This window comes from Protomyctophum bolini, assembly GCF_963924005.1.
Source record: "Protomyctophum bolini genome assembly, chromosome: 14".
Lineage (NCBI taxonomy): Eukaryota > Metazoa > Chordata > Actinopteri > Myctophiformes > Myctophidae > Protomyctophum > Protomyctophum bolini.
The window spans coordinates 22,905,089-22,925,302 of record NC_137875.1 but is presented as its reverse complement, the minus strand read 5'-3'; the positions used below and the strand labels follow the sequence as shown (position 1 = coordinate 22,925,302).

Genomic DNA, 20,214 nt, shown 5'->3' with positions numbered 1-20,214 from the left:
GCCTGCATATTGGAGGCTAGCATGGAAACCAGATGCCACAGGGAAAAATAAATCCCTGGGGAGATTGGTCTGGCACTCCTCAGGTTGAATTACATTTTACTGACCCCGGAGTTGTGGTTGACCAATCAGAGCCCGCTATTCAAAGTGAGACTGCTTTGCTGTGACAGGAATTGCTACATGGGACTACATGGAATATCAAGAAGTAAACATATTTGTTGCTACGGTACGCTCTCTTAATTTAATCATAATTCATAAATGGCTCACTTGGTGCTTGGGTGTGCTTTGCTTCTCAAACCCTCTTTGAGAAAGTGTGAACCGTCTCTATGACACTCTGCCGTGTAGAAAGACCCTGTAAAGCCCTGGAGGCTGTGTCAGAGCAGAACAGAAATCATGTGGCGGGTGAATGAAAGGTGAATGAGCCAGATGAAAGGCCAGGGCCATAGACTGCAGTCTGTAGCACGTATTGAGTTTGCAGCTGAGTGATCCACGACAGGCCTGTAGGCTCTTGAACTAGGTGGGTGGTTCTCTCACTCTCGGTTCGCTCACTCTCGCGAGCATGTACGTTCACTCTCTCCAACACCTGGGCTCTTTCTTATCTATTCATCTATTCTGCTCCCCCTTTTCTTCCACCTGAAATCTTTGTGTTTTTTTTGTCTTGCCTCCACTGCCCTCTCCTCGTGTGTCCTCTCTCTCCTGTCACTCTCCATTATCTTTACCAAGCGGCGCCGTCGCCACTGTCTCTCTGTAACACCGCCATTCATCCGTAATCACTTTCACCCTGGTGTGTCTATTTTGGGCATTATAACGTTCTAGTTTTCAAAAATGTACAATACATGTTGCTCACAAAGCAATACAATGCCACATTGTTAACGCTAGTTTCGAGTAGCTAATTTAGCCATATGAAATACGGCTAAATGTGTTCTATCACTAAAGAGCCTCTTTGGCAAATCAATTTCTATCTCCACACACACACGTGTGCGCGCGCACACACACACACACACACACACACAACCTCCCCTCTGGAGTACTGCAAGCCAGGCGCTATACTTCAATTGCCGCACAATGATGAAGAGTCCGCATCTGCGTTCCACCTCAGCACTCCAGTGTTTCCTGTCATTCTTCAGGGCCATGCCTCCTTAATGGAGCGTGTGGTGAAGTACGTACTAAGGGGTTGTTATTAAAAAGGTCGCCATCGTGCCTTGATGCCTTTAAGAGCGCAAGAGGCTGGTGTAGAATAATTAGCAAACATAATTACACCGAGGCCACGGTCTGTAGCTGGATTGACAAATCGCTGTGAATAGATGAAAGAAGATGGTCTCAAGAGTCTATGCGCTAAGCAATGTATTTGATTTGTGGCAGAATCGCAACTACTAAATATTCCTCAACACATGTTAAAGTACAGGGGAAACTGTTGCGCCCTTCTTTGTCCTTTGTTCCAGGTTGACTGCAGGTGTGGTGGTCTCAAAAACAAAGGAAAACTGGCAGAAAAAGACCACATAGCCACATAAATAGTTTAAGGAAGACTTAGACAGAGATTTCAGAAACTAGAATTTCTTTCTATTTTAGAATGCTAGCCGCATACATAGTTTAAGGAAGACTTAGACAGAGACTTAAGAAAATATATATTTTATTATTTTATTTTAGAATGCTCATAATCATGCTCATAATTGTGCTCAAAGTGAGGTTAAAACTATCAAACGTTTAGGTCTTAGGTCATTTACATATTTTTTTCCCAATGTCGATTCCTGCCAAAAACATCTTTGAACAAGTAAAAATAGTTTGTGTCATTTTTTATTCCTAACACTAAAGCTATCCCTAACTGTAAGCCTAACCCCTAGATGCCTAATCCCAACCAGGAGCTTTTACTAATTATATCCGTCGTTCTAGAAATATTAAACCATGAAAATTACTCTTTCCCTCAAAGGGGACTTAAAAAAATGTTTCAATTAAAATTTGCCAGCTATTACTATCCTGGTGGGGATTTTGGGTACCCACAATGATAGCAATGCCTAGACCCCACACACACACACACACACACACACACACACACACACACACACACACACACACACACACACACACACACTCTTCCACCTTGTCACATACAACTGCAGCAGCAGCATCTGGTCTAAAATACCTTTGGGGGAAATGAGTGTAGAGTAAAGGTGATAATCTTGGCTCAGGAGATGTTATAGGCAGATTGAATGTCTGTGTTGACATCTGCCTTTGGGTTAAATAGCGAATAATACAGTTTTGCAACAAAAGGTCATATTTTATATGGCAGTAATAAAAGATTAAAAGATGCAGTGAAACAAATATTATAGTATAGTATTTGAGCAATACATTTTGCACCTTCCAAAATGCGCGCGCGCGTGCACACACACACACACACACACACACACACACACACACACACACACAATAGCCACTGAAAAATGATTCCGAGTTCGAGAGCAGCAACTGAATGCTTTCACAACGAGCCACCACATAATCCACACTCGGTATGCGGTAGGGCTGTCAATGAACATTCCAAATTTAACTAGAAAATATTGTTCCTGAAGAAAAATGTGGGCTCGCTTCAAGCCATAAAATTGTAGTATAAATTGGATAAATGCAGTCAAGGTCCCAGCTTTGACTTTGTATCTCTGACTGTTGTGATTGTGTAGTATTGGCTCCGGTTGATCTGCTGTTACCATTATCCTAATTGTCATCAATTATGTCCTTGATTTTTGTGCATCAAATATACTTAGAGTACCAAAGTGAAAGTACTCAGATGTTCCAAATATTATCAAGCTATTTATTTAGATCAACAAGATCACAGCACCTCACATTGTAGATCGTCTTTTTTCGAGTCACCGAACGTCACTTTCACCGATTTATCATCATGTAGGTCAAACTACATGTTTTGATTATTTCCCCAACCCTTTCCATGCTTTTCTCGAGATACCTCGTGGAAGGTTATTACTTCCATCTGAGACATCCACGAGATACACGAGATTTGATTAAAAATCATTTAAAAATACTACATTTTTATACTTTTTTAGCCTCCGTTAGCTTCCGGTGCTAGCATCCATAGGCCCCTCATTGTAGAAACAGCCTACGTGATAATGAAAATGCGTGCACGCGCACAGGTTATTCTTATTTATGCTCAGAATGGCATAAAATGCCATGTTTATAGCCTATTAAAAACATTAATCTGAGCCACGCTGATCATCATGGCTGCTCTGGGGTCCATCGTCCGTCCGTTCCCTAGGATTGCACTACAGAAACAACACTACATCACTTCCGGTGCAGGCGGAAGTGACCTGTCTTCTATGCTTATTTTGCGGATTTCTCTGGCATTAGCGCCACGCTCTGGCGCGCGTGTGTGTGTGGGCACGTGCGTGCATGCGCAATCCAGAGCGAATGTCTTGTAGGCTAACTTAGTACCTGCACCAATACTATTTCAGCTGGCTTGAAAAGGCCACTGCCTTGAATCGCCCACAACCTATAATATTTGTTCCATACTTGCTGATTTTTGGAGGTGGGCTCTACACGGGTAGTATATGTATGTCTACCTGTGTCCCTTTTTTGCACATACAGTATCTGGAGGTCTCTATCTGTCAGTCCATGTCCCTTTTATAGCCATATACTGTATGGAGATCCCTGATGTCAGTATTATGCCCATATATGGGCATATCTGGTTGGATTGGCGGTTCCTGCCCCTGAGATCCACATAGCCCACGCCAGTCTGGCGTAAAGCAATGCCATTTCTTTCTAGAGTTAGGAAGATGTCCAAACTCCTTGACTTCTCTCCCGGCATTATAAATACAATGTGTGCTCCACTGGGATGCTACTCACACATTCTCAACAGGATATCATCATCTCGCTGGTTTCCACTCTCATTCCACGGGGATAAAGCAGCATTTCCTTAACTATGTGTCAGGGAATGAAAATGAGTTGCAACCCTCGCCCTGTCACACCACAACAACACTTTGTTATGATGGGCTGATGTCCCAAGATAAAGCTTTATTTATTGTAGAATTTTGGCCCCAGGCTTGAAAAGTTTAAGAATCCCCAGTCTAAAAGATCAGAGAGTCGACTGCACAGTGCTTCTCTGAGCTCAGGGAATATGTGACCTTGTCTGGAATCTCCCTTTGTCTTCAGAGGTTGCGAGTGCTTGGCCAACACTTCCTGGACATACCAAATATGTCCATCAGAATATCTTCCTGGCAACATTTATCATCCATCAAATTCTCTAGTCGACATAGATTTATACGTTTGTTTGAAATCACCTGCAATACATGACCTGGCACAGGGAAGGATTCCACTCGTCCAGCTGTTCTCTGTCAATTGTAGTCAGAGGTTGATAAACCTTATATTACCTGTTACTTCCATCTACTGATTATGGGACCATGGCACAGTGCTGGCAGCCAATTAGACCCAGTCATGCTGCAATCATCAAATCATGGTTGGGAGTCGATTTGGTCATATTCATTGTGTCAGACATCCTCCACTCCCATCTCTACATCTCGTATTCCTTCTTAATTCTTCTTAATTCATCAGTGAAAGTTTCACTAATGCCTGTGAATTATCGTTAGCTTATTAGCTTGTAGATTTGCTTTTCTTTTTTCTTTTTTAATGTTTAAAAAAAGAATGACAATAATGAAATGGCAGGTTGAAAGTAGTTAAACAGGACAATACTCTTTTTAATTCAATGTTTAATATATTTTTGTTGTTGTCATGACCCCCCCCCCCCCCAACCCCCATTTTCCTCTCCTGTCCAATGACCCCTTTCCCCTTTGAACACCTGAGACTTAACCAATTGGACGTCACTCTATAATGATGGGCGTCCGTGCTTTAACCGTTTGATTTTGAGAGAATAAAGTTAGTGCTTTAGTCAAGTAAAAACTAGGTGCAGTCGCTTGATTTCTCCGCATGGACAGGAATGTTATGGAAAAAGAGGAAACCACAATAGACGTTCAAAAAGGAATGAAATTGTAAATATTTTTACTGGTTTGGCTCCGCGTGCAATTTATCATATTGGAAATTCCTCTGTAATGTGACCATGTCTTTGAGATCAGCACAGGATGCCAAGACAAACCCAGCGAACTCTGTGGCTTTCCCCACAAACACTACCCCCACCCCCCCACCCCACACTGCTGAAAACACACACACACACACACACACACACACACACACACACACACACACACACACACACACACACACACACACACACACACACCAGTAAGTAGTCTTCATTCATTTAAAAAATATGTATATTCAAAGATGTGCTGCAATTTTGTAACTTTGATTAAAATGCATTTATTTAAGTGTATTTATATAACGCCTTTATCCATGTGCATTACATTCACCCATTCACACACACATTCATACACCGATGGCAGAGGAAACCATGCAAGGCACCAACCTTCTCATCAGGAAGAATTAGGGGTTCAGCGTCTTGCTCAAGGACACTTTAATTGACACTGACTCTGGGGGATGACATACTTCTCCATCCCATCCTATTCTTATTTGGTCCATTCAGAATCCACCAGAATCCTCTCCATATGCTCAGCGGGTGTCCAGTCTCCAGGCCTCATGGTGTGTTTACCATATGCTCAGCGGGTGTCCTGTCTCCAGGCCTCATGGTGTGTTTACCATAAAGCGGGTGTCCTGTCTCCAGGCCTCATGGTGTGTTTACCAGGCAGCAGTGCAGTGCAACGGCAGGGCCGGGGGGGGGGGGCTGTGGAAAACGATGAGGTGTGGCTTAGGTCCAAGGCCTCAGCGCCACAGGAGCCGTGTGCTTTGTCCACCTGGCAGACGCTACGCACAGCACTAACTGTATTTAAGTGGAAAAATAATAAACAAATTTTGCGAAGGAGCACCGGTTATTATTGCACCTAATCTCCCTGAAATCCAAATCCTCTTTGGTCTGGATGGAAGCCTTCCTCATAAAGCCAAACGTCTACCTCTCTGCCAGTATACCTGCAACAGCTTTTGTACAATTTGCAAGCTGTTCCCATCTAGAGTTGTAGTAGCATAACCACATGAACCCTAGCGTCCCGGTTCTGGGGATGTCATAATAGGTTAGTTGTGATGCTTTGTGAGATTGTAGATGTGCTATTGCTGTGAATATACCTTTTAATAGCCCTTCATGTTATGCCTCTACTCCTCCTGGCGAGTATAGGATTTAAAACAGGTTAACTTGCTACATTTTGTTTTGATTTGTGTGTACGCCCTTTCCCTGACTTACTTGTGCACGTTTTCCCATGCATGTTTATTGGAAAATATACCTACTAACTTGGTGTCTATTCATGCAGGAAATACGGATACATTGGTTTGGTAATGCTAGGCCACACTGAAACTCTTTGTCCAAGCAAACTACTACCGCGATTTGCTGTGAAATCAATCACGGCCCTTTCTCAGATGGGATGGTGATGTAGATTAATGGTCTTTCAGACTCGGGGGGACAATGAAACGCCATTCCATCATAACACAGGCAATACTGGCTAATGGCCAGAACACTGATGGCTCGTCAGCCCTTATCAACTAAAGCACTTGACCGTTAAATAAATCAATACTGGGGAATAAAATCATATGTCACAACATTATGATGTACAGGAAGGGGGTTCACTGCAATCAATACAGTCTTTCAGAACCAGCCTTACTACTTACTTACTACTAAGTTGAACATTGTATTTCACTGTGCAAAATGTGTAGGTCAAGTGCAGTGTGAAATGTGAAATGTGTATATACGTATATATACGTTAATGATTTGTTTTGCGGGGTGTGAATATGTGTGCATGCACAATGTGCTTATTTTGTATTTACTATGTGTCTTGTCTTCTAGCACTGACTTCCAGAGGAACAACCCAGTCCACAGACTAACTGAGGAGGAACTTCAGGCCTACACAACTGTAAGTCTTTGTTTCTGTCCTATCAGACTCCAGTTTTAGGTAAAGATTAAAGAGGTGGCCACTTTTTTGGTGGTGACCTCTTCACCTAAATGGTGGTTTTGATGGCGGCACTCATAGTCCATTACTGTGCTCATATGATCACTGCCCTCTGCTTTCTCTCTACTGCCTAGTGCCTATCTGCTTCTATTCTACTCCTTTCTGGTCCTTTCCTATTCTATATAGTTTCTCTCTATTTCTGTCCCTGTCTCTTTTATTTCATTCCTTTGTTCTCTCGTTCTCCCGCTGCTCTGTTTTGCGAGTTTGTTGTTTGTTTTTATGTCGGGAGCTTGCAAAACCAAGGGGGGCACCCAACTTCTAGACCAATCACATTCACCGTTGCTCAGTGACGTCATGTTGTAGTTTTCGGTGATAGCGGTGGTCACCTAATCACCGAAAACTGGAGTATGAATAGGCCTTTAGTTCACAGGTTTTCAAAGTGGGGGAGTAAGACACTATCATACTCCTTTGAGGGTCTCCCTCTCTGGTTCCAAACGTGCCATTGGAGGTAGGGTGGATTAATGTGGAGCATAATAGCTGCCTTAAGTTGAGGGTTGCATCTTTCAGGAGCCAAGGAAGCTGCTGTGGGTAATTTAATGGTACTTCCATACCATACGAATGACGAAACTTTTCATATTTGCTGCGCCCCCTATGTGCAGAAGTGAAAGTTATTTTGGAGGTGCACTCTATAGCACTGATAGCAGGGTTTCTCAAACTGGGTGCCGTGACGTGACTGAAGCCAGGGGTACCACAGAATATGGACTTTGGAATTTACTAATTATTTTATATATCAGTTTAAATATTATTAAATAAAAACGTTATTTTCAGCTCTAATGGAAACATATTTCGTCAAGTTTTCCTTGTGATATATCTTGACATAAACATATGACATAAATATGAAACCGTACTGTAACATGACATCCATGTAAGGTACTATAAAATAACAATCACCACCATGAGGCACATTTAAAACATATTGGGGTGGAGTGGCATACTGGGAGTGTGCAACTGTGCATGTAAACTTTGAAGACAATCGTTTTGTGAGATTAGCTGCGCTAACAAACAGACACACAGACACTGAACAGGGGCAAAAGCAATATCCATGCCTCCTGTCTGTTGGCCTTGCAAGAGATTAAAAACAAAAACAATTTTTTTTCAATTTGAGTTCAATTTATACGATTTATTGTTCCTTTTTTTTTGTTCTTAAACTGGCTCAATACAAATCTCTAGTAGTTACTACTATATGGGTGCAGTTTGTAAACTAATCTGCACTGTGCTGGCTGCTTGTGCACATGTCCTATAAAGGTGACGATCTACGCCTCATTTGTCCAAACGGCTGTCTTTATACATACTTACTTCATCAATCTTTTTTTACCACATGGCTTTGTAGGAGGCTAGTCATCTAGCATTCTAGCATAGGGTCTTTCTGTGTGTGTATCTGTTTGTCCGGGGTTAATCTCGCAAACTGCTGGGCCGATTCGGGCCACATTTCTTGTGTACAAGAAATGTTAGTATTTTAGTAGGTTTTTCTTGTATGTTTTATATATTTTTGAGTGGTGCAGACCACTCCATTGTGTAGCTGTGTGTGGCCCTGGCTGGCTGGCTGGCTGGGTCCGTCCAAGAACGGAATTAACGTTTTTTTCACCACCAAATGTCACTAACACAATGCCTAACACACACACACACACACACACACACACACACACACACGTACAAACAAGTACATTACAGCACCACTCAGTTGAATATAAAGAAAGAAGAGAAGCGCTGCCGTGGTCCGTGTGGTTGTGAACACTAAACGGGTGCTCGTTGGCGAGGGTTCGTTAATGAGAATGCAAAAAAAGGGGTCCAAGGCACTCTACTACAGTCTAGTACAAAAGCCTTTATTTAAAGCGGTATGGCAAAGAGCATTAAATAGACAGAACTACGTGTTTCGGCTATACAAGCCTTCATCAGGGTCCCATAGTTCCAACTGGGATGCTTTTGCATTCTCATTGGGTAAGTAATATATGGAGTCAAACATCATAGACATGTCATACTGTAGGTGACTGATATACTGGGCTGGCCACATGGAGCCTGAGTTCAACATGGGAGCCATGTCGTTATTAAACCAGTTCATTTCTTGCTTTTAACATGCATAGATTTATTTTCCCTCTATGCTCCACATTTCAGTTTGAACTTCTTTATGAGTTTCATTTTCACTTTTACTTCACTAGGTATTTCTAGCATGGATTTGGTTCTGTTCCGTGACATTCTTTTAACAAGGTCAATCATATAAAGTCAGAGTGACCCCCTAGTACTGTGATCCCTTGACATTTGCCTTTTGTCCTGTCCGTGCATTTGCCTGATGCCACGGTGTTAATTCACCTGTAAGGCCAAAGCACCCATTGGTCTGATTGAGTAATGTTGACAATATTGCCGAACTGAAGGACGCTTGATAAATATTTCCCCCCCTTTATGTGGTAACTTAAGCATCCAATGTGCGAAGAGGGAGAACGTTTCTAAATGTCATAATGTCTGATGGTGTCTGATACCATCTATGGAGAATACGCGTGTGCACGCATAACTTGGAGCAGTCGTTATCGTGCTCTGCAGCACAGAGTTCCATGCGGTGTCCCCTGGGGGAGATGAGAGACAAGGGGCGGAGTCTGTAGATAGGAATGAGAATTATTGGAATGTTAGATATGTGACAGTCTCTCTCTTTGTGCCTGTCTTTCTGAATATCCCTCCTACGTCCTCATACTCGTAAGATGAGGGGTCATGTCCCCTCTCATCTCACCGGGGGGGTGGGGGGGGGGGTAATTTCCGCTCCACCACCGCAATACTCAGCAGGTGCAGCATTCAACCCCACCACCATCACCACTGCCACCATATCTCTCTACTACATGATACTGAGATTAACACATTTTATCTATTTATTTAGATAAGGGGATAAGCCCCATGCGATGCAGCATCTCGTTTTGGAGGGGTCACATGTCGCTGGTTTGCTCCCTGCAATGGCCAATATACGTATACATCCATGATCTTATAGCGGGTAATGTCTCTCTTGCCTGTACTCCAAATGTGTACATGCAGGTAGGTGTGTCACAAGGACAGGGACTGTCCTAGGCTCCTAGGCCAGAATATCATGCGAGTGGTATTCTATTTTTCAACAGAACAACACCGCTGCGTGCCTTGGCATCTGTCGTTATCATGGCAAGTTGATATTTCCCCCTTTTGTCCATCCAAGTCTGTGAATCTTTTTTTATTCATTTCTTTTTTGTTTGGAACAAGACTGTTGCGGCAGACCTCAGACTCTGTCTTCACCAGGACTTTCTCTCCTCGAGATAGATCTGACCATCTGGTGTTTTAAATGTTCAGTGCAAATTATAAAGATGCATCTATCTCCTAGAGAGTTCTTATACATTACATGAAAGCATCTCAAACATTGTACTGCAAGGAGAAATTGCATCTACAGTAACAAACTTCAAATTGTGTAGAATTACTTTGATACACTTTTTTTTTTGTTCCTCTGCGTTTTAATGCAGCACAATTCATAAGAGCTGCTTTCTGGAAGAGCAGCCGTGTGGCCAAAATCCATTGATGAGTAACGGTAGTCTGAAACCATAAAATAATATAGTACAGTAAAAAGTGTTCATGTATACTATATATTCTTTCTCATTTTTCTCATATGTCAGTGTGGTTAGTCTCCTGTTCTATGCTGTATGCGTCATTCAGACCATGAGGCTTGTATATACGCTTTGAACTTCATGCCAAGCTTTTACTGCTGGCTTTTGCATTATGTATCTCAGTGGTGTGTGCAACTGTCTGGCTTGCACTGTTAACCACATGAACCCTTGCGTCCAAATTCTGGGCATGTCCTAATAGGCGAACATTGTGGCGCCTTGTGAGCTTGTAGATCTGCTATTTTAAGCAAAGAGATTTGGTCTAGAGGGAAGGAAGACCCCTGGTCCTGGGGGATCCTGGTCAACAAAGCATAGGGTTTAAGTGTTCAACTTGGGGTAGGTCAATACAAGCCCCACGCTTTGTCACTGTACGCCAATATATTGATGAATTCTGTGTGTGTGTGTGTGTGTGTGTGTGTGTGTGTGTGTGTGTGTGTGCGTGCGCGCGTGTGTGCGCGTGCGCACGGTTCTATATAGTCTCAGTGGCAGCGTTATCTAAGTAGTCCACACTCCATCACATTAAAACATCTAAGCATTATACGTACATGGTCCATTCTTAAAGCCCCATGAGCCATTATATGACAGGAACTATTCACAATTATAATGGCATGATCTGTATGCAGCAGTTGAGATTTGCATACAAATGCTTTTCTGAATTAAGATAATTAGAAAAGTTTGTTTTTAATTTGAGTTCAACCACTGACATTTCTGAATCTTATTGCTTTAATTAATTTAGTTATTACTTGTAATTATGTTTTAATTTTACATTTATATATGATCACATTGATGTTCCAGTTTTATATACATTAATTTACAGTAGAGAACCTCCATCTTAAAATATTTGATCCATCTGTGTGTTCATAGAAAGCTGCCTCCCATATACCTCTGTAATGCCAGTGGCACATTCACTGTCTGGAATAAATGAGTGATACCATTTAGCCACTGCATTAAGGAGTATTTTGCAGAGATATTGTTCAGGCTCGTCCTTGCTTCTCTTTCTCTGCTATTCCTTAATTTATTGTGGAGCTATCGCTTCTGAATATATTTGCATTCATTTTGAGAACAACATTGCCTATTTCTTAAGGGAAAACGCTCAGATCGCCTCAATGAAGCATTGGATCTGTATATCATAATGCTGGCACTCAGTCTCGGTGGGGAACGGAACAGAACAGTCTTCAATAGTTCAGTGGACTTTATGTCACAGTGTCTTAACCACATAAACTCTGGTGTCCCTATTCTGGAGTGAACATTGGGCCAAAATACAAGGCGAGAGGGCCTAATACAGACCCCTGGCCCTGGGGGACTCCAGCCAACAAAGTACATTTAGGGTGGTGGAACGGTAATTAACAGATTCCTTATCCAGACCAGAAGGTGCCTTTTCACCTCCTTTGCCTTCTGGTCTCTCCCATTTAAAGAAATATCCCTTTATTCAATGGAAATAAACATGTGTATTTCAATCCGTGTTAGGGAAGCCACTCACTGGAAATAGCTGCCACTGAGAGAAACGCAAAAAAGCGGCTAACATGAACATTTAATCGGACCCAGAAGATAAGCAAACATGGACGATGTTAAAGACAATGTGAAATTTGTTAGCTATCTGATGCATAGCCTTTTCTATATACATTTGGGCCTTTCAAAAGCACTATTTACTGTTGTAGTGTTATCTAAAAGAGCTTATGGGCTGTCATCGCTGTTATCTGGTGTTGACAGTCTCGTGACGATAGTCATGTTATTTGTGTTTACTATAGTCTCAATCTAGCATGAATGATAACGTGACAGAAATATATATATATATATATATATATATATATATATTATATATATTTTTTCAACCTCCATTGAGGTTGTCTTACAATGATGGCAAGAGTACCGATACAAGCAAATCTAATTTAATCTACATTCTACACTCGGCATACTGTAGAATAACAAAATCTGTTAAAAGATCACCATCAGATCAACAAATAGTGAAACTTGTAGTTAAGCTTCCAGTCCTATACTCTGCAATGCTGATTGGAAGGCATGACCAAACCTGCCTATAATCCCCCTGCCGTATCCTACCCTCGTGTGAACCCGCTCCCCTCTCGTCTCTCCTCACTGCCACAACGCCGTAGCCCCAGGCTCAGGTGGATCGACGACCGCTCCACTGTGATGGGAAGGGATCCCAATCCCTGAAATTATCCCAAGCATACCACAAGAGAGAGTGGCGGCCAGGCATGGTTTTCCACAGCTGTGGTTTTCCCTCATTGTAACGTTGGGATGTTTAGCAGTTTTTGGCGGAGATTTCAAAGACAAGCCAGGTCCCCATTTCTCAGGAACCGTAAGCTTGTTGGGAGACATTCCCTTACTTCAGAGACGTCATGTACAGTAACCCGATAGCCCACTTGGCCGGTACCGGTAGAGCATGGCGAGGGTACCGGCCATCCAGTGTGATGAGAACCCTTGTGTGCGGAAGGAACGTGACGGGACAGGAAATTAAAAGCAAAAAAAGAAAAGAATAAAACAATAATTCTCCGGAGGCTGACCCAAGGGCTGACATTGCTCGGGGCCAAAACTCCCCTCTCTTGCCTTTAAAAAACTAAAAAACTAAAGTCTCTGGAAAACTAAGAACCACTATTCTGAGAGGATCAGTGTGTGAATTTATACATTACTGGGGCGATTATTACGGGACTGTGCCGCTGACATTTCAGCAGCTGTGCCCCAGGCAACTTGGCGAGCCGAGCCCAGGTATAGAGAGGTGAGACGGGGGATTGTAGCTCTACTGCTCTGTTGCTGCCATCAGGAGCAGGATGCCTAACACTGACCTGGAAATGAGAGAATAAAAGAATGACAATTTCTCACTTTTCTTCAAGCCTTCCTTTTTACTTTTTTTGTGTTGCGTTTTACCCCTTTTTCTCACCAATTTAGTCATTATGCCATTTGATTCCTCCCCACACACATTGCTGTGTTGTCACTTCTGTTGTAAAGCCTTTGTCCTAATGCTCCCGCCCAACACTCCCCGCTGACAGGTGCCTCCCCAGCCTGTAGGAATACATGAAATGACCAGTATCACCCTGCCCGCCCGGCTTCCCTCCCCCGAACACAGGCCATTTGTGCTCGTGTAGACGCTCGACAAAGCCAGATGCAGCCTGCCCACAACCTCCGTGGTGGTGGGCACGGACTTCACCATTACGCCACCCAAGCGCCTCTATTTTTTAATGAAACAAAATACAAAATAATGCATACAGTAGATATAAAAGCACAGATAGGTCAAATAAATATGCATTCACAGTCACTGACTTTGCTGGAGGCCCCAATAGCGAATCTTGTTATGCATTCCATATAACCAATATATTTTCCGGGTTTGACACTGAGGCGCAACATTGCAATAGAAATGTCATTTCTATGTATCTCTGTGATTACATAAATATTTATATTCCTCTGATAAAAGGATTTTGTCCAGTCCAGATCCAAGTGAGGGATGATGACCCATGCTGACGATTCTATTATGATAATGGCTCTTTTAAGCTTATTTTCAAGGTGATTCTGCTTTTCTTTGACAGCATAGAAACGAGAGAAGATTAATGACAAAGGTCAAGCTCAAGAGTTTCCCAAACAGTGGGTCGGGACTCGGGCTCATCTGTGAGTCACGGTGCATTTTTGTGGGTCGCGAGTAAATATCTTGTTAATATGTTTTGTTTCCTACATTTTTTTTTTTTTTTTTAAGCAAAAGACTAAAGGGAAAAAAGGGGGAAAAAACATAATTGAATTGAAAACGGACTCAATGAATTTTCCAAGTAATGTGGTAAATACATTTAAAAAATGAACGAAATTCCATTAATTAGAAAACAAATGTTTAAGAAGTTGTAGATCTGATATTTTCACTTGAAGGGTCAAAATTGTCTTTTGGGTTTCGAGCTAAAAGGTTTTTGTGAACCACGTGCGTGCTCTGGCCCTACTGAATGGACAGACCCTCATCAGCTCACAGCTTGGGTCCAAATGGAAGAAATCAATGGGTATTTTTGTCCCTTGTGACTGACGGCTCCCTGCCATTTTATTCTGTCTCAAATTCAATGGAATGTACATCCTATTTTATGGGAACGACGGAGTCCAAGAATAACCTGCCCAGTGATGCAGAGCTGGAGGTGAGATTCATAATTTACTGGAGGAAACTGTTTATTTCTCCTCTTCCCTCTCTTCTTTCAGATTAAGTGTTTTTCTTTTTTTGGGGGGTGGGGGTAAATGATTGCCCAGCTTAGGTAGCACTGCTGTAATTAAACCCGGGAGACCGATTGCAAAGCGTAAATACAATTTTTGAAACAGCCACTGACAGTGCATCAGATTTAGCCAGCTGCTGGCCTAACACCCTGTATTTTATATACGCAAGTATGTCCCGGTACAATAGAAGTAGTTTTAGTGTTAGTGTTAGTAAGAGGGTTATTTGCCAAAGGGAACTACACAAATGATGATATACAGTATGCATTATGATGACATTGTATGGGATTCACTCCCTCAATTGTCAATGCGTCTGTATTTGTATACAGTAATTAAATAAACACTTTCCTCTATATGCATGTGGTTTGGTGAACTGAGCCGAATGATTGTTTCTCCTATTCATTTGAATTTAAAGGCAATTTGCTTCTGCTCTGAAACGATTCACTCAAAAGCTCAAAATGAGCTGTGCATTTCACCATTCTATTAAGAAAACAACAAGGGTACTGCCAGTTTCCTCCAGTTACCTACTGCTGAGAAATTCAATTTCCCAGAAAATGATTTCAATATGTCAGAATTGTTTGTTGCCATAATCACTGTAGTTACACCCTTGATGGCCCCTTGGCTATTATACGGTATGTCCTGTTCTGCCATTAACGAAAAGGTAATGATCCCGTGGACGCAGGGTTTGAACACCACCCAGCAGTGCCGGTACAGACTCCAAACTTGATGTAATGCATTACAATTCCCTTGCCATCTGAGGCAGCAGAAATGTGGGGATGTCACGGCTTGCTTCCTATGCCAATGACGTGATGTGTTCTGGCCCATACCCGGATTGGCGTCATCACTTCATCCAAACTAGGTAGCTTTTTATGTCCTTTTCTCTGTTTCTTTCCGTACTACTCAGCACATTGTCTTGTGCTGGTGACAGGAGTTCTGAACTACCACCCATGGGTGTGTCACCCACCACTAGCCTTAGCTCGTATCAGCAGTTTATTTCCTTTTTATTGTTGAATAGTTGGAATCACACAGTTATATTTTCCCTTACTGCTGGAACAATAATGGTGGGCTGTGGTATGTGGTCCTGGATACATTTTGTTGAAATGGGCTGCTTCCCTGGTCTGAATCCACTTTACGCGTACACCCACTCTGGTTGATCTCGCTATCAAAGCCCAGCCAAGGGTATTGCACTCCCATCAGGCTCTGTCTGGTGATGCTGAAATAAAAGACAGCTGGAGGTACAAATTGAAGAGATTTATTTTATAAAGGCATTGATAGTTTGTTTAGATTGCATTATTATGGCTGAGGTGAAGCTACAGTAAATGGTATCTACTGTATACACCTACACGTTCATGTGAAGCTCAGTTTGTGCTTTGCTTAATATATGTTGTATTTAATCCTACTATAAAATGAGGAAACCGCTGCCTGTGTGCTAATATGTGTGCTAACCTGTGTGCTAGTGGACTGTGGTTGGAATAACTGACATGCTTTAATCCAGTGTGCAAATAAATAATTATTGGAATAACTGACATGCTTTAATCCAGTGTGCAAATAAATAATTATTTCAAGCACATGGTTAGTGTGTATTCACTACTATTTGTAGGAGAAACTATGCTGTAACACTTCCTGACAGATCAACAAAGGTCAATTTCATCTCAACCTTTATAGATGTGTTTGGAACACAGAGAGACTGAGTGGTCTGTTTCAAGTGATAATATCAGCATTGGATTGGAAGGAAAAAATCCATCAAGCGCTGATCATCGCTGAGCTAGCCCCCTGTGAAACGGCAATTTTCTCTCGGAGTAAGTTGTTGTCAGAGGTATTGCTGTCTCCTGTGTGGCAGTTCTTTTGTTTTCCCCCGCTGAAGGAAATATTTTGTCCGTCTCTTGCCTGGCTGCTTCCACCTCTGCCAGACACGAGTCGATTAAGAGGAGAGGAAACGATGGGGGGAGAGTGGGAGAGGGCACTAATTGATAGGTGAGAAAGTGAGTCATGCTGCAGTTTCCCCTCGCTCTGTCTGTTTGTCACATAGCTCGCACAGCAACTTCCTTTAAAATGGGAAAAGCACAAGAAGACTTTTGCCGATGAAGAAGAGGTAATTACTCTGAGTTGAAGCACAAGCCGCCGCCGTACACCTCACTAGGCCACAGCAATTGATTTTCATTCTTAGTCCTGTTTGTTAAATGAAATGTCGATCCTGCAGAGATAATTAACTTTTAATTGCTATTGGATTTTTTTGCATTTGTGGAGAAGGTTTAATGACAGTCAGAGGCCCCCAACATTTCTATTAGTAGTACAGTTTGTTGGGGGAAGTTTGGCTTCAAATGGATCTGCCATTCAAAGAGATGTAAGTGAAAGCTCATTCATCTCAACTGTGCATCACATAATGCCCACTGGGGCTGCAAGATAGTGCCAAACAAGTCATATTACAAGATTATTTGCAAGAGATTGCATTTGGTTACTGTCAGGCAGAAACCTTGTATCTCTATCATTTTATGGTATTTTTGAGGGGGGCTAGCCCCTCCTATATACTGTACATACAGGTTTAATGTTTGTTTTTCCTTAGACAAACATTAAAAACGCCATTGACAATGGACAGTTTAATGTTTGTTTTGTCTGTTTGTTTTGTCCTCGATGTTGTAAGATGATAAGAGCGCCCCTCACTTCACACAGGTGGGATTTTTCTTTTTGAGGAGCGCTAGCCCTTCCAATGCATGGCTTTTGAAGATTACGTCATGTGGCAGCCAAATCTATGGACTTTTTAGTGGTTAGAGGCCAGAGGATGAGTTTTATAGATGTTTAACCAATGTAAAGTAGTAGAACAGAAAATGTGAGATTCTGCAAAGCACCAGAATGTTTAGGAATGTTCAGAAAGCCATCTGAACATGCTGCTTAACATGTGCATCTTCAGACCCATAATGGATCATTATTTCACCAATCAGTGCTGCAGTTTCAGCGTTGTACCCTAATGCCTGTGGGTTGTATCATACATGCCTTTGTGCGTTTGCATAGGTGTGTGTGTGTGTGTGTGTGTGTGTGTGTGTGTGTGTGTGTGTGTGTGGCACGCACAAGTGCATGTTATTAGACTTACTGGAATTGGGATTGCTGGAGGGGGAGATGAGTTTCTTTTTAGAGCGACACACCTGGATGAGTCTCTTTCCTCCCCTTGGACAGCCACTCCCTGGCAGTAAGAGTGATTGATTGCCCTCCTGTTGTCCATTTGTGGAAAGGGGAGGGCAGGGTCTAGCATCGATCGAGAGCCACAGTGAAACGCAGAAACAAGAAACGGTACCTGAATAGAATTAATCCTCTCCCTTGTATCTCTTTTGTCATTTGGGGCTAGAAGAGATTGCGTACAACAAGCTACAATGCCGAACAGCAACGGACTCTGTGTACTGCGGGTCACACAGTGCTTCCCAAAAGGGTCAAATTATACCGTGGAAACCTGTGTGAAACGGCTCAGCAGAGATTTGTCCATTTATTTAACCGATTGTTAAATAAATGGTAAATGGTGCATTTATATAGCGCCTTTATCCAAGGCGCTTTACAGAGATTGTGCATTACATTCACCCATTCACTCACACATTCACACACCGATCTCAGGGGAAACCATGCAAGGCACCAACCTGCACATCAGGAGCAATTAGGGGTTCAGTGTCTTGCTCAAGGACACTTCGACACTAACTCTGGGGGAGCCTGGGTTTGAACTGGGAACCTTTCGGTTTCCATCCGGTCACGTAAAGCCTATTTCATACTTTATAGAAGGATGGTGTCACTTGTTTAAAGGAACTGAGATTCAATTTAACAACTATGATGAGTTGTTAATTTGATAATCAGTTTTGATCAACTTCATCAAAAAAAATCGACCGCGGTCGAGATCATGTATTCCACAATATCACGCCAGCCTTTCCGGTCCTTCATTGCCATCCCCAGTTCCTGCTTACTGATGCCTGTGTCCCTAGCGATGACATCAGGGAACGACAGTTTTCTACCTCTGGTCTGCTTTGAGGCTGGACTCCAGAGAAGAAGGGAAGATATAACCTCATTGTCAGCTCTGTAGCAGTGGCCAGCAAACTGTGTTCTTCTCGATCGGACTAGTGAAGAAACACGGGGAAGGTCGCCGTATATTCGATTAGTCGATGGGTGGCTCTTCCAAGACAGATTTTGCGCTCTCATTAGAAGGCGGGTGTAAGTGCCATCCAACCATTTCTCTAGTTTCATTGAAAGTGTCCATGTCTCGGAGCCATAGAGTAGAATCGGCTCAATGGTCGTCCTGCATATTTTTATTTTTACTTTTAACATAGCATTATGCATGTCATTGCAGGCTGACCAGGCCATACCCTTTCTAGTTTGAAAGTCCTTTTTGGAAGAAGATATATATGAACCCAAATACTTGTAATCATCAGCCTGTTTCAGAGGAGTGTTAAGTACGTATTCAGTTTTCGTCTCGTTGAGATAAAGACCAACACAGTTGGAGGCCTGCTCAAGAGACTGAAGGAGAGCCTGAGCGTATTCCAATGATTGACTGATAAGCGCGATGTCATCAGCAAAGTCAGTGTCGTCGGTTAGGTATTTAGCAGGATGACGTGAGCTTCTCCTAGGGGTTAGTAGGTAGCCCTTATCATTGATTGTATCAACTGACATAGGAAGAACATAATCAACAACAATAATACATACCTTGGAGAATGCCAGCAAGGATGGGGAATAATGATGTTTCTCCGTCAGGAATAAGGATGATCGCTGAGGTATTTGTATATATAACTTTTATGGCATTGATCATTTTGTCGGGGATACCATATAAATTAATAATTTCAAACATTTTGGCTCTGTCCACTGAATCAAAAGCCTTTGAGAAATCAACAAAGACTAGTGCGAGATCGATGTTGCAGAGCTGTGATTCCTCAATAACCCTATGTAAGCATAGGATTTGACTCAAAGTGGATCGTCTAAACGTCTAAATCCGTTTTGATTGTTTCGGAGTAGAGGCTCACCAAAGGGGATAAGACGATTAAGGATGAGTTTGTTGTAAAGTTTTGCAGCAATTGGCATTGGAAATTCCTCTATAATTATTGGCTAATGAGAGGTCTCCTTTGGGATGATCTGATTTTTATGCCATATAGTCGGTGCCTTGAATGTGTTGAAGGTATGATTGCAGAGATTGAGCAACTGTTGTGCGCCGACTCCGTCCATTATAAATTAACATTTGGCAAAGGTTGTTAGTAGCTTTTACTTAGTTTATTGTAACGTTTTGATCTGTGTAGGTCTGGTGGTGATCATTCCGCCTAGTAGTTGTCGTATTGGAACATAGCCCTTTCACAAGTTTACATTTGGAGAAACAGTCGCACATACCATGTACAGTATTTGTAAGTATTTTGTAAGTTCATAAAGCTAATACGTAGATAACCAAATGCATTAAATTAAAT

General features: G+C 42.2%; 2 protein-coding genes across 2 annotated transcripts in view; one reads left to right on the top strand and one right to left on the bottom strand.

The window, feature by feature from the left end:
• The window catches only part of LOC308327786 (long-chain fatty acid transport protein 2-like), a 512,892-nt gene that overhangs the window by 3,662 nt on the left and 489,016 nt on the right, over positions 1-20,214 (bottom strand). The gene's annotated exons all lie outside the window — the stretch shown is intronic.
• The window catches only part of ttc27 (tetratricopeptide repeat domain 27), a 134,925-nt gene that overhangs the window by 44,058 nt on the left and 70,653 nt on the right, over positions 1-20,214 (top strand). The window contains exon 9 of the mRNA XM_080781332.1: positions 6,836-6,902. Within this exon, the coding sequence (XP_080637458.1) occupies positions 6,836-6,902 (67 nt within the window). The remainder of the gene's footprint in view (positions 1-6,835; positions 6,903-20,214) is intronic.